Source organism: Lepidochelys olivacea, assembly GCF_965140295.1.
Source record: "Lepidochelys olivacea isolate rLepOli2 genome assembly, chromosome: 7".
Classification (NCBI taxonomy): domain Eukaryota; kingdom Metazoa; phylum Chordata; order Testudines; family Cheloniidae; genus Lepidochelys; species Lepidochelys olivacea.
Window position 1 is genome coordinate 114,205,366 of NC_140417.1, and position 15,036 is coordinate 114,220,401.

The window sequence follows — 15,036 nt, forward strand, 5'->3', positions numbered from 1 at the left end:
AGCCTTTCAACATTGGAATAAGGACCCAACTTCAACCTCCTTGCCACAGCTGAAGTAAATGGGGGCATCCGAGCCTCAGCCCCTTTGGTATGAAAAGACAAATGTTAAAATAAAATGTACCTTGGGCACAGAGGAAAACGCAGATGGAGTCAAATGACAGGAAGAGGCTCATGGTGACAAACTGAAATTTAAAAAGAAAGGAACAAACATTAAATTTTCATGAACTCCCTAAAATACAATCCTTAAGTTATAACTTTCACTGGGGAGATGGATTCCATTCCTTTACAGATGTCCAACATCGCCACTTGAGAAAGTTTGTTTGCCCCAACTCTTCTCTAGCACAGTGTGAGAGAAAGTCTTAGCCAAAACATATCACCCTTCTGGGAGGAGTTTTCAGGAGGGGAGCACAGAGGAGAACAGAAGCAAAGAGGAATCAGACATAAGAGTAAACTAGTCAGAAATTTCAAGATACACAGAAGGAAATGAGGTCCTAGGGCCTGAAGACAAATTCTTTCACTGCACGGAGGATGCTCTTCAGTTTGCATTGCAGGTGTTGGTCCTAGGAAAGACTAATGGCACGGAACATGGAGACTAGTTCATCTTACGTATAAGATGAAGTGCTGGGAGCTAAGACACCGGAGTTCAATCCCAGCTAGGACACCCATGTATGTCTACACTGCAAAGAAAAACCCATGGCACTGAGTCTGAGCCTGGGTCAATTGACTCGGGCTTCCAGGGCCCAAGCTCTGAGGCTAAAAAATAGCAGTGTAGATGTTCCTGCTCAGGATGAAGCCTGGGCTCTGAAACCCAGGGAGGGTCTCAGAGCCCAGGCTCCAACCCGAGCGGGAACATCTACACTGCTAGTTTTAGCCTCACGGCCTGATCACACAAGCCTGAGTCAACTGACCCAGGCTCGGATTCAGCGCCACAGGTTTTTCCTTGCAGTGTAGACGTACCTTTAGTGCCAAGGTACTCGAGTCCCACTGAAACCAGACTGAGGCACCAAACCTGCTTTGGTGCTCTTGAAAATCCCACTAAGTGCCTAAGATACATCTTTAAGCACCTAATCCATTTGGAAATCTGGCCCTAAAATCTTATGTGACCTTGGGTAAATCCCTGCACCTTTCTGTGCCTCAATTTCCCCATACACATAGTGGAATACTGCAGTAAGACTCCTCAGTCTACATTTATTGATGTCGAGATCCTAGGTAGTGGTATTCCAGAAGCGCTAAGTGTTATCATTATCCATCCTACGGGTGTCATGGAAAAGGGATTCTCTTATCAAGTGAGGTATGCAAGAACCGTCTACCATTTGAATGATGGACTCTGTGTTCTCCCACATAACCTCAGGTCGAGTTACAAATGTAAATGGGAGCACATCCAGTTGACAGCTGGAGGAAGAAAAAGGGTCTGATTATCATCCTCATTGCCAGGGGGTGCAAATACAAAAACAAAACCCACCCTTTACACACACTATTTAGAGTCTCCAGAAACACTAACCTCATTACAAAGACAAGCACTGACCCTAACCTCTCACATCCCACATGCTCATGACCTGATCACAGCTTCATTACCTAGCATTCCTAAACAGACCTGTAAACAAAAAAAGGTCTCAGAAGACACAAAGTGGTTAATTAGATCTGTCCTGATTAACTTTCCCTCGCCGTAAGCAGAGGCCTGTGTTTATACAATGGGTGATGAGAAAAGGATACAAACCTTTTATTGAGGGTTACCCAACAGCAACATACCATGATGTTTCCAAAATGGCTCGGCTAGGATGACACCGGAAAAAAACCCGGGAGAGAGAGAGCAGAAAGATCACACCTTTGCAACTGATGGAATGTTGCTTTTTCTCTCCTTAGAATTGATCGTCATGGGAATAGCAAGGGCCAGAAGAGGAGACGTGGAGAAGAAGGGGCATCACTTGGTGCATTGGAGGGCAAAGGATCTTCTGGGGGTTGGATGTTCTACCCCCTTCCTAGTCAAACTCAAAATACTCAACCTTTCACCAAAGATCTCAAAACGTTTGATAAAGTTTTCAAACCAATGGCAAGCGGTGTCTACTTTAACAGTGAAAACTCTCTCAAGAGTTCTGACTGTCCTGCTGCTCACTAACCATCTCTAGACAGCATAGGCCTGTATTCTAATTCAAGGCTTCCCACAGCATGTGGAGGATCCTAAGCAACGCAAGACAAGCAAGGCTCCTTGCAGCTCTCTCTGGCCCTTGTTATGGACACCCAGCTTCTGCTTACCCAAAGCTGGCCACTGCAAAACAGCGAGGGAAGAGATTGTAGGAAAAGATCCCTAGAGTGGTGCCCCGCTACCCAGCGACACTGTATCACAAAGGGACAAGGAGTGAAAAGAGGGTCATGGCCTTGGCAGCGCTAGTACTGGAATCATCTATCACCGTCAGTTGCTGGACAGTTGGCAGCTCTCTTGCGTGCAGGGGTAAAAATGCATCTACCCAGGTAGCACAGGTATGAGGCTGCCACTGTTCTTTACGCAGTTTTCTAGTTGACCACATTTAGTGTTGCAGGAACGTAAATCTCAGATCCGAATGCAACGGCTCAATCACAGAAACTGAGCGGATGGCAAAAGCCTTTACATATTTTACCCTGGATACTTGCTTTTTCTCAAGTAAATAAACTAACACCAACATTTAGCTCCGTTTGTAAATGCTGTCCCTTTGGTGGTAGATCTTACCTTCCTAGCAGCTGGGAGGGAGCGGGTACAGTAACACCCTAGTGGGGTCGCATGCAGGTTGAAATGGTTAAGATTCCAAACTGATATATAACCCCATGAAGACAAAGATGTAAAGAGAGGGCATGTCAGATGTCAGATGTCAGTTGGTTTTACCATTCATCAGCTTTAAACCCATCACTTATCAGAGCCAGAGGGAATGCAGGACTTTGACCTTAAGTGATAGATGACTGCAGATGGGCTTCGGATGCCACCATCACTAATGCAACAGAGCTCTGGCTGAGCCAGTCGCTGAGCCCAGATCTCCTTCCACCCCAGTCCACAAGACCATCCTTTGTCCTCCATCACTTATTTGGTCCATCTTATTGAAACTAAATGGGGGGAGGGACAGTGTCTTCCTACATGTTTGTACTGCAACTAGTTCAATGGGGCTCTGGTCTCGCTTGAGGGCCCTGGGTGCTCCTGCAATACAACTAGCAGCCGCACTAAGTGTCTTATCTGAAGGACCTTACTAATGGAGGGCCAGGTAGCTAACGTCTGCCATTACTGTAGGCTTCTTCCACTAGGCAGTGGTAGCCACATCCTGACAGTCTGTCCCAATCAATCACCATCTCCATAGCTGTCTGGGAACTGTCAAATACACTGACAGGTGTCAGAGGAGCAGCCGTGTTAGTCTGTATCTGCAAAAAGAAGAGGAGGACTTGTGGCACCTCAGAGACTAACCCATTTATCTGAGCATGAGGTTTCGTGAGCCACAGCTCACTTCATCGGATTGCATCCGCTGCATCAGCTGCATCCGATGAAGTGAGCTGTAGCTCACGAAAGCTCATGCTCAGATAAATGGGTTAGTCTCTAAGGTGCCACAAGTCCTCCTTTTCTTTTTGTCGAATACATTAGTTATCAGTGAGCAGATAAAGGAAATAGCTATCTGGGCAGGGATTGGCTTCTGAAGCAAAATTATGTTCTTGGAATCAGCTTCAAGATGAGCAGTTCTACTGGTCAGTGATAGCGTGGTGGTTGTTTTTGTGATGGGAACACCTGGTCTGTAGGAGCTGGACTGAGAGGAAATTTTTTGCTTTTTGTAAGGAAATTTTGTTTTGTTTAAATGCAAAACACAAAATTAGCTTGTAGAATGATTGCTGCAAATTAGAACTAGCCAAGAGCTCAGTAGGAGTAAAAACCAAAAACCAGGACTTGACATTTAAATGGATAAGGAGAATATCCACAGTAGGATAGTAACATTATGTGTGCACATACACAAGAAGCTTGTCGGGATATAAACCTTCATGCCTCAGGGCATAAGGCACCCTCTAATTGACAAGGAGGATTAGGAAAGGAACCTCTCCTCTGGGCAGGTTATTCCATAATTGCTCACTTCAGGATTCTTGCACCTTCCCCCAGAATGTCTCATACCAGCCACTGTCAGAGGAAGGATCAGAAACTAGATGGATTGTTGTAGAATATATGGGCTAAAGGTATTAACATAACCCCAGTCACTGTCCAAAATTAAACAGTGTTAAACAAGGTTCGGGGTTTGGTATACAGACCTCGGGCTGCTTAGAACCCTAGCACACACACTATTAAACATCCTTGTAACCTTTTATTAAAGATGAAGAAAAGAAGGAAAAACATTTTAAGCATTTGAAATGTAAAGTATTAAATACTTTAATATTTAAAGCTTTAATATTTAAATACTTTAATATTTAAAGCTTTCATATTAACAGCATCCCTTGTTCCCTTTCCCTTTGGCCGAAGAGTGTTTTGGCCGAAAAGCCTCCTGTGTTTGTCAGTCTCTTAGATCAGGGGTGGGCAAACGTTTTGGCCTGAGGCCACATGGGGGTTCCAAAACTGTACGGAGGGCTGGGTAGGGAAGGCTATGCCTCCCCAAACAGCCGGGCCCCCGCCCCCTTCCTGCCCCGATTATTCCCCTCAGAACTCCCAACCCATCCAACCCCCCCCCGCTCCTTGTCCCATGTCCGCCCCCTCCTGGGACCCCCTGCCCCTAACTGCCCCCCCATCCAACCCCCCCAGGACCCCTCCCCCAGCCCCTTTCGGACTGCGGCCCTGCGAACACGGGCGAAGGACTCAGGAGGAGCAGAGGCAGCCACACCGCTGGGGAGAAGCAGCGGTTTCCCCTTCAAAGCGCCCCTTCTCTCCGGCCGGCTGCGCGGCCGCCCGGTGCTCCTCCTGAGTCCTCCGCCTGTGTTTCCCGTGCTCCCGCCACCCGCCTGCTCCCCTGAGGCTGCAGGTGAGCCTCCCTCCCTGCTGTCCCCCGCTTCCGCAGTGGGATGCACCTGTGCTGAGCTGCCCGGGTGCCCGGCCCTGGGGCCCCCTGTTGCCCGCCCGGAGCCAGCCACACCGCCTCGCTGCCCGGCAGGAGCTCACCGCCCAGAGCACTGGTGGGGCAGCACACTGAGACTGCAGGGGAGGGGAGACGGCGAGGGGGGGGAAGCGAGCCTCCCCGGCTCGGAGCTCCAGGGCTGGGCAAGACAGTCCCACAGGCTGGATATGGCCCACGGGCCGTAGTTTGCCCCCCTCTGTCTTAGATAGTATCAGAGATGCTACCACCTCCTTTTGCAGAAAAAGAGAAGTTAGTAGAGAGGGGCTGGAGCAGCTGTTAAAATCTGATCCCGTTTCACCCCAGGTAGGGTTTGGGATTCAGCTGGAGCCAGCAGAGATGGCAGTTTCATCTGGGTCCCTCTCTTTGCCCTTCTCTGGTCAGGACATCTCTCAGGATCAGCACATCGAAGGCCTGGGGTCCCAGGAAACGGTGGGGGTGGCAGCTGGGTGATGTAGTTATACCAACACAAATGTGTAGTGTCAACCGGACTCAGACTCACATGGTTACATTCTGTCAAATACAACCGGAGGCGGGCTCAGGAGCCCCAGATTCCCATGGAGCTGTGCGTGTGCTTTGAACATTGGCTGGTTTCCACCGCAGAAGTGGCTGCGTTTCAGCGATTGATAACTTCTCTGGACTCCACACTTCCCTCCCAGGCGTGGTGGGAGTACAGCTGGTTGGGAAAAGGGTCTCGTTTCTGCTGCACACCAAAAAAAATGTGTTTTTTTGAAGAAAAAATCAAAATGTTTCATCTTCTTTGACAGGAAAAAAAAATCAAGATTTTCTGCAGAAATTAGACACTTGCCACCAACATTTTCATTTTCCCAAAACCCCAATTTTCCATAAAAAAAACCCAAAACAATTCTGACAGCAATTTTTTAGCCAGCCCAAGCAGTGAGCCTACTTAATGTTTGCAAAAGTGCTTTTGAGTCCCTGGAGAGAAAGAGAGAGAGGGGCCCTAGAATGAAAAGTGGAATTGCAGAATTAAAGTTAATACTACCCCACTGCTAATCATACCCAGCATTTCTCTAGTGCTGCTCATGATGTTCAGAGTGCTTTACAAACATTGCCTAATGCTGTGGTTCTCAACCAAGGTCTTCCAGCGGGTACATCAATTCATCTAGATATTTGCCTAGTTTTACAATGGGCTACATAAAAAGCACCAGCGAAGTCAGTACAAACTAACATTTCATTACAGACAATGACTTGTTGATACTGCTCTATAGACTATACACTGAAATGTAAGTATAATATTTACATTCCAATTGATTTATTTTATAATTATATGATAAAAATGGCAACGTAAGCAATTTTTCAGTAGTAGTGTGCTGTGACACTCTTGTATTTCTAGGTCTGATTTTGTAAGCAAGTACTGTAGTTTTTAAGTGAGATGAAACTTGGGGGTATGCAAGACAAATCAGACTCCTGAAAGGGGTACAGTAGTCTGGAAAGGTTGAGAGCCACTGGTGTAATGAATCCTCCCTGTCGCATGTGGTGTTGCCAAATTAGCAAGCTCAAAGTATGTTTAAATAAAAGAAAGTAAACACAAACCATTACTTCACTAAGGAAGTGGTTGTGTCCCTCAGTAGCTTCCAGGCCCAGTACATGCCAAGAAGGTAAGATTATGTTTTGTTCTTCCCCAAGGGCATGATTACTTCAAGTTAATTCCAAAGCATACGTGACTTAACAACCATGGAAAACTAGGACAAGACCCTACTTGCTACCAGATGTGACAGGTGTGGTGGGAAAGGAGAGAGGATATTCCAGGTTGCTTCAGTACAGAATACAGACAAAGATGTTTCAATGACACTATCCTACCTCAGGTGTAAATGAATTAATTCTCCAGTGCCCAGCTTGATTCTTGCTGGGAGAAAATGAACTTGAAAAACAACTCATGGGCTCAGCAGCAGTGTGTCAAACGCTCCTCAGCAGCAGTGGGTCAATGTCAGCTCCAAGATTAGCATCAGTCATACAACCTCAGACAGCGTGTTCATAGGCACGACGCTGTGGGTGCTCCAGCCCCGGGGAAAATTAGTGGCTGCTCTGTAACCACCGGCAGCAAAGCTCCCCTCCCTGCCCACCTCACCTCCTCCCCTGACCACGCCGCATCCCCACTCCTCTGCCTACCTCCCAGCGCATAGCAAGCTCTGGGAGGGAGCGGGGAGGAGCAGGAATCTGGGGCGCTCAAGGGAGGAGGCAGGGCCGGGGTGGGGATTTGAGGAAGGAACTCTAAAAAGGGGCAGGGAGGGAGCGGAGTTGGGGCGGGGGCGGGGGCAGGGGCAGAGCGGGGCGCCAATGGGTCTGTTGGCTTGGGAAGTGAGTGGGAGCAAAGGGCCTTTAGTTTTTCTTCCCTGGTGTAAAAACAGTTTATGGCCAGGGTTTCAAAACTGTATGCATGCAATCCTATGTACACATGCTGCAGGATTAGATAAAAACTGGTCATTTGCACACAGATACCAAACTGGTGCTTACAGTTATGGGAATCAAGTACACAAATTAAGTGTGCAATGTTTTGGAAAATCCAACCCATTGAATTTGTAAAGGGTTTTTTCCCAAGTGTCTTTTGTCACATGTAAAATATCGAAATGTCCTTTTTATAACAAGTGAACCAAAACCAAACCCTGGATCCAAAATCATCAACACTGTGCGGAAGTGGATCTAGAACCAGATTCCAACTTCGGAGCTGAATTTAGGCTGAACCAAATGGATCCAAGACCCAGGGAAAATGCAGACCTGGAATGCCTAACTTGAGCAGGCATTTCTGTGAGATGGAGAAAAATATAGCTTACAGTTAATGTAACCTACTGCTGATTTTTTGTTGAAATAGCATGGCCATTATGTGGTACTGTGGGAAATCAGAATAAAATACCCCAGTAAGTTCACCATTACTACAATGTCGGCCAAATGCTTAATACTGTGCACTGCTTTATTGCAAACCCACCGTCCGAGTCTGAGGAATCAGTGCTGAGGCATGAAGAGGCTTATTTGAAGGTGCCAGCCAGTAGCTTTAATTAATTACCACCTACTCTTATCTTGGCTCACAACAAAAAGAGCTGGCTTACCTCAAAACCCTCCTGGGTCTATTTATAGAACGAGAGAAAAAAAGATTATGGTGTGTTTTTATTCAAAACATCTGATGAACAAACCAAACTAGACTTCCATAGATGGGATATTATGTTGCTGATTCATTCCAGGCATTGTTTTTTTGAAAGGAATGCAACATTTGGCCTGAGTAAGAAGTAACACAGCAGCCCAGTGCAGCCAAAAACACAGATTTTTAGTAGGTTGAAGTCTTCTTTCAAATGCAGATCTGACTTCTAAGATAAAACCAAACAGTTGATCTCTATTCCATTAGCTTTTTGGCTGACACAAAACAGCTGCTTATTCTGATCCTTTCAATTCCTCTGGATTCATCCCCCCCACCAGCCCACACACACGTTCTCTTCTGAAATTTTAAGAACCTATTTTCCTGGGAGCGTGTGGGGGTGGGATGAACACCACATTAGCTTCTTAGAAACAAAAGCACTCAGACATAAGACACAAATGCATGTGTTTGCTTTTGTTGGCAGCTTCCAACCCCAGATTTAGCTTGCTCACGACAGGCAACAATGGAAGAACAGAAATTCAGTTCAAAAAGACAGCCACCCAACAGACACTCCCTCATGGCAGCTCTCCACAATGCCAAATGCCTGCCCGCAGCTCCACAACCTCTATCACATAACTAAGAGATGAACATGTTCCTCTGCATTCTTCGCCTCCAAGGGTCACAGTAACACTTCTGTGAAAGGAAAGGACTTCAAGATTGCTAGGACATTTCAAAATGGTTAAATATATACACACGCACATATATACACACACACACACACACACACAGAGTGATGAGCTGCCAAAATCTTAATAACCGGTTCCCTCCTCACCCCACAAGGGGGTCATGGCCCGCCCCCGGGACTCCTGCCCCATCCAACCCCTCGCGTTCCTTGACGCCCCCCCTCCCAGGACCCCTGTCCCATCCACCTCCCTCCCCTATCCCCTGACTGTCCCCAGAACCGGGCAGGAGGGTCTCGTGGGCCACCGTAGGGGGTGTCCCACCCCACCCTGCCCCTAAGAGCCAGAGGGACCTGCCGGGGGGGTGAGGTGGGGAGCCCCGGCGGTGCTTACCTGGGGCAGCTCCCAGGAAGCATCCGGCAGGTCCCTCTGGCTCCTACGGGCGGGGTAGCATAGCTGGGGGGGGGAGTAGGGGGAGTGGCCACTCCCCGCACTGATCACATCAAAAGTGCTGCCTTAGGGGCCGACTCCGTGGGTTCTCCGGAGCTGGAGAGCCCCCACCGGCAGCTCCCCACCCCGCACCCGGCCCCAGCTCACCTCCGCTCTGCCTCCTCCCCTGAACGTGCCGCCCCGCCCTCCTTCTTTGCCCACCCGCCCTGGCTTCCCGCGAATCAGCTGTTCGCACGGGAAGCCGGGGAGTGCTGAGAAGCAAGTGGCAGCTTCGCGCTCAGGCCCAGGGAGGTGGAGGTGAGCTGGGGAGCGATTCCCCTGCGCGCCCCCCGGATTACCTGCTGCAGCGCAGGCAGCCCTCCTCGTGGCCCCCCGCCCCAGCTCACTTCCGCTCCGCCTCCTTGGGCCTGAGTGCGAAGCCAGCGCCTGCTTCTCAGCACTCCCAGGCTTCCTGTGCGAACAGCTGATTTGCGGGAAACCGGGGGCAGGGTGGAGAAGCAGAGCGGGGCGGCGCGTTCAGGGGAGGAGGAGCGGAGGTGAGCTGGGGCCGGGCGCGGGGTGGGGAGGGGAGCTGCTGGTGGGTGCTCTGCACCCACCAAATTTTCCCTGTGGGTGCTCCAATCCCTAAGGCGCCACTTTTAGCCAGTTGTTAAATTTAGAAGCCCTTTTAGAACCGGTTGTCCCTTGCGGGCTTCTAAATTTAACAACCGGTGTGAACCGGCTCCAGCTCACCACTGTATTATATATATATTTTGTAGATCCATCATTTCTAGCTTCTCTGATCCAGTTTCAATTGGACATGCTTATTCTTCACTTCCTGTCCAAAATGGTTATATAGCATGGTTGCAAACTGTCAAGTAACTACCATGGCTCCACCCTAGATATGCCCGCTCTAAGTGGCTGGCCAATAGAGTTGGGTGGAAAATGAGTGCGTGGGGAGAAATTTTCAACTTTTTTGGGAAAAAAAAAAGTTTTGAGTTTTCAATTTTTTGTTGAAATAAATAAATAAAAATGCACAGAAATTTACCACAAATTTTTGTTTAGCTAAACCCCAATTTTCCACTGAAAACGCAGGTGGTTTTGCTGGAAATTTTTCAAGCAGCCCTACTGGTGAAATAATGATAACTGTGCATAAAACAGGTCTACACTTACATCCAGCTGGGCCCTGTTTGGGCTTTGGATCTGGCCCTATAACAATTAACAATACCTGAATTTAGGACCTTTTTTGAGCCCAAAAGCTAGTGCTGGATCTTCCTGCATAGTTTGTTCCAGTGGACATCATCATGCTACTGATTTTGCCCACCATTCGAGCGGCAGGCACGTTTCCACAAACATCTGAACTTTGTGTTGCGACAGATATATGCAAGACCTCTCGGGGCACATATTAGTGGTGTAATTAAAACTGTGATCACTTCTAATTGTCAGGGGCTTTCCTGGTCCTGCTTGCAAGCGGGGGCTCTGTAGGGAAGTGTGCAGCGTGATCTGGGACTAGCAGCAATCAGCTCTGCAGCCAGCCAACCTAGAGGAAGGTGGGATAAGTGGTGCTTCTGTTTCAGGGAGCAGCCAGCTGTGTTTATCTCTGGTTTTGGGGTTTGCGTGTGTTATTCTGGATTCTAAGAATAAAAGTAGTGCTACCTTCCAGCAAGAGTATTTGATGTTTTCAATCTAACTCTGTGAAAATAACATTTTGCCCTTCTTTAGCGTTTCAGGCAATAAGGATCTCCCTGAAGCAATCTATAGCTAAGTACAGGATACCAGGAATAAATGTTTTGCTGAAGTGCCTGAACCAGAGGGATGTAGCAATCTATGTGAACTCAATCTCTTAGGTTAAACTAACTACAGCTGGAAAGAAATAAACTAGGCAAACAATATAATTATTCCAAGGCTGTGAAAACATCTACGTGACTGAATCATGTACCTTGCTAGGAACTATTAATCCAAGGCTAGAATACACTTCTGGAGATTCCAGTGCAATTACTGTACTCTGCACAGCTCCAAATCCTTTAGCTTTTCGCAATGGGTTGTTCACGACTGTGAATTCTATTTCAGACGTTCCCGTCTCAGGGGCTGTCTACACGACAGCGAGAGTTGTGATTCCCAGAGCAGGGCAACAGGCTCAAGCTACCATGCTAAAAATAGCAGTGTGGACATTGCAGCACTGGTGGAAGATCAGACTAGCCATTCAAACTCAGATCCAGGGGGCTGGGTGGGCCACCCAAACTTGGACCCAGGATACCGGGTTGGCTTGGACTGAGGTGACTAGCCCAAGTGGCTGCCAGTGCTGAAAAATCCATACTATTATTTTTAGCTAGCTAGCACAAGTCTGTCTACCCATGCTGGGTATCAAACCTCCCAGCTGCAGTGTAGACATATCTTCAAGGGTCTGTTCCTCAGCACAGAAGTTATTTATACGCAATGTATTCTTGCAGGAGCAAGCAGGCAAGATCTGGGCCAATGTGCAAGAAGCACACCGAAGAAATGAGCATATGGAGGCCCCCTGGCCTGATTCTCCGCTTCTCTACACCTTCTGTAATCATCTACACCTGTGCAAGGTGAGTGTGAAAAGTTAGTGATAGACACTCACCTTACATAGGTGTAAGTGACTATCCCCAGTAAAAGGTTGTTGAGAATCAGACCTCCTATATGTACAGTATCTTTGCAGCATACTGCAGCAGTGTGTGTAAGCAAGGAGATGGGTCACTGCCTTATTTCTTAAAAATGCATCAATCACTCTCTTTTTAAATGTGACTGAGATATACACGTACACCCCCCCAACACTGATCAGTAATGGGTCAGAAGGACCCTTGACTGATTGGCCACCTGGTCCCATGAGGATGCTGACTTAGGTCAAATGCCATTGAGCAGCAGTTACAGTACAGAAAGCCATGCAGCCATCTGAGAGGCGACAGAGACGGCACAGCTGGAAAGCCTGCACTGGGAGCAACAGACCGCCAACTAGTCGCTTCTGAGCAATGCAAAGCCTTTGCCGTTGATTAGAATGCTGCTCCTGACAATACCAATCATACCTTAAAATGCAAACACATCACTGATCAGTATGGCAGAACAGGGCTCACAGGATCATGAATAGCAACACAAAGTCAGTCCAGTGGTCCATCTAGATTGGTATCTGTCCTAAGCCAGAGGCCAACCTATGATATTGCAGAGGAAGATGGAATAATCCTCATAAGTCAGTCAATTCTACCATGTACATAGGGTGCGGAGAAAAAGTCCACTTTTGCTCCCTTTAGCAACCAGCTTAGATCCTCACACCTGGGACTGATTATCTGAATCTTGGCATACATGATAAAATGATTGGTCATAAGGGCTGTGAGCCCCATTAGAAGCCAGTCTGGGATTTTCCTCTCAGGCACCACTCCTACAAACTTACGCTCTATTAAGCATATAGCATAAGTGTTCCAAGATTGGGGCCTAGGGCCTATTCCAAAGCCCATTAAAATCAGCTTGAGCCTTCCCATTGGCTTCCATGGGCTTTGGCTCAAGACTGTTTTTAAAACATACAAATGGGTATTTCCATCAGGTTAGCTGATCAGTCTGCCCTGCTCTGAAAAAGCCAGTAAGCCATTTACACCCATGAGAACCTCCCTGGCAAGGCTGATTTAACTCACGTCTTTCAGATGATGCTCTGTTCAGGTTATCCAACAACTAAGTATCCTGGATACAAGAAAGGACCACAGGGGATTTGCTTAGCTCATGAAGCATTTCTGTACCAGGCTATGTTTGTACATGCTCCCAAGTACATTCACATCAGAAGTCAAACGTGTAGCCAGAACATAGGTACTGGGATTGTTCTCTTCCAGAAAAGACACCAGGAACAAAAATACAATCAGAGGAGGTGGGTTTTCTGCGAAACTCCTCAAGTGTCCCAAATAAGCCATTTTCATTGTTTCTAGCTAACAGCTCATATTCACCTATCATCCGCCCCACAACCTCACCAATATAAATGGGAAGAAAACTCTACCCTTCTCAAGCACCTTTCATTCCAGGCTCTCAAAATCCTTTACAAGCATTATCCACTACAATGCAGCTCTTAGACAGGTATTTTATCCCCACATGGCATGTGTGGAAACTGAAGCACAAAACTAGGGCTAGGGGACTTGCCCCAGGGCACAAAACCAGTTTGTAGCGGAGCTGAAAACAGAACCCAGGAATCATAGCTCCCAGACTCCTATTATAAGCACTAGATCTTACAAGCAGATATAGCTGCCAATCATGTTTAAAATAGGTGTGATATGGGGTGCTTTTTTTAAATAGAATTCAGGGTCTACATTTCCATTTGTTCCAGGTGAATGTGTCCCTTATGACCACAGGCAAGAGCTCTATAGTTGGCCTACAATACCGTAACACATTGAGGCATAGAATAAGTTCAGCCATAGGCAATTGATCAGAACAGATGTGCCATTCTGATTCCTACTAAATTCTTGGTGGCCAGACAATAACCATCTAGCTGACTGCTCTCACCTGCTAACTAGATCTGCTGCTGGCTGTGGAAAGATGTAGGGTGCATGTTAACACTTAAGCCAGGACTCTCACGGAGTGTACACTGAATCATCCCTATGGATCCAATCCTGCAGTCTGTGCTAATGCAGAACTCCTACTGACGTAAGTGGGCAGCCAGTGAAAGAACAGAAATTGCAGGTTCAGGTATTGGCATGAGCCCAAAGGGAAATGCCTTCCAGCTAAGTCCAATAGGAGCTTAACCAAGGTTGCCTGAGCTGAAAGTCAACTTTATATTTCTAACAGTTAAGCAATGCACTTTAAAAACCATTGTTAAACTCCCATCAACTGACTTGGCACATGCTATAATTTAGGTGTGCATAACCTAAACATATATTCTGTTCTAAACCCACTTGTTCCATGAAGTCTGCCAACTACAGAGACCACATACCACTCTCTGTGTGTTCTGTATTGTAATGCTCCCACTCCTGCCTTTAAGATTGCAGCCGAGGGTACTGAAGGAGTTGGCTGATGTGATTACAGAGCCATTGGCCATTATCTTTGAAAACTCGTGGTGATCAGGGGAGGTCCCAGACGACTGGAAAAAGGCAAATATGGTGCCCATCTTTAAAAAAGGGAAGAAGGAGAATCCGGGGAACTACAGACCAGGCAGCCTCACCTCAGTCCCTGAAAAAATCATGGAGCAGGTCCTCAAGGACTCCATTTTGAAGCACTTGGAGGAGAGGAAGGTGATCAGGAACAGGCAACATGGATTCACCAAGGGCAAGTCATGCCTGACCAACCTGACTGCCTTCTATGGTGAGATAACTGGCTCTGTGGATATGGGGAAAGCAGTGGATGTGATATATCTTGACTTTAGCAAAGCTTTTAATACGCTCTCTCACAGTATTCTTGCCAGCAAGTTAAAAAAATATGGACTGGATGAATGGACTGTAAGGTGGATAGAAAGCTGGCTAGATCATCAGGCTCAACAAGTAGTGATCAACGGCTTGATGTCTAGTTGTTAGCTGGTATCAAGCGGAGTGCCCCAGGGGTCGGTCCTGGGGCTGGTTTTGTTCAACACCTTCATTAATGATCTGGATGAGGAGATGGATTGCACCTTCAGCAAGTTGCAGATGACACTAAGCTGGAGGGAGAGGTAGATATGCTGGAAGGTAGAGATAGGGTCCAGAGTGACCTAGACATATTGGAGGATTGGGCCAAAAGAAATCTGACGAGGTTCAACAAGGACAGTTGCAGACACCTGCATTTAAGACGGAAGAATCCCATGCACTGCTACAGGCTGGGGACCAACTAGCTAAGCG

At 47.4% G+C, this 15,036-nt stretch overlaps 1 protein-coding gene across 3 annotated transcripts in view; it reads right to left on the reverse strand.

Moving 5' to 3' along the window:
• VWA2 (von Willebrand factor A domain containing 2) overlaps window positions 1-15,036 on the reverse strand; it is a 75,788-nt gene that overhangs the window by 58,316 nt on the left and 2,436 nt on the right. For all 3 annotated transcript variants that reach the window (XM_084634149.1, XM_084634150.1, XM_084634148.1), the window contains exon 2: window positions 121-181. In XM_084634149.1, coding sequence (XP_084490275.1) covers window positions 121-172 — 52 coding nt within the window. In that variant the 5' untranslated portion in view covers window positions 173-181. The remainder of the gene's footprint in view (window positions 1-120; window positions 182-15,036) is intronic.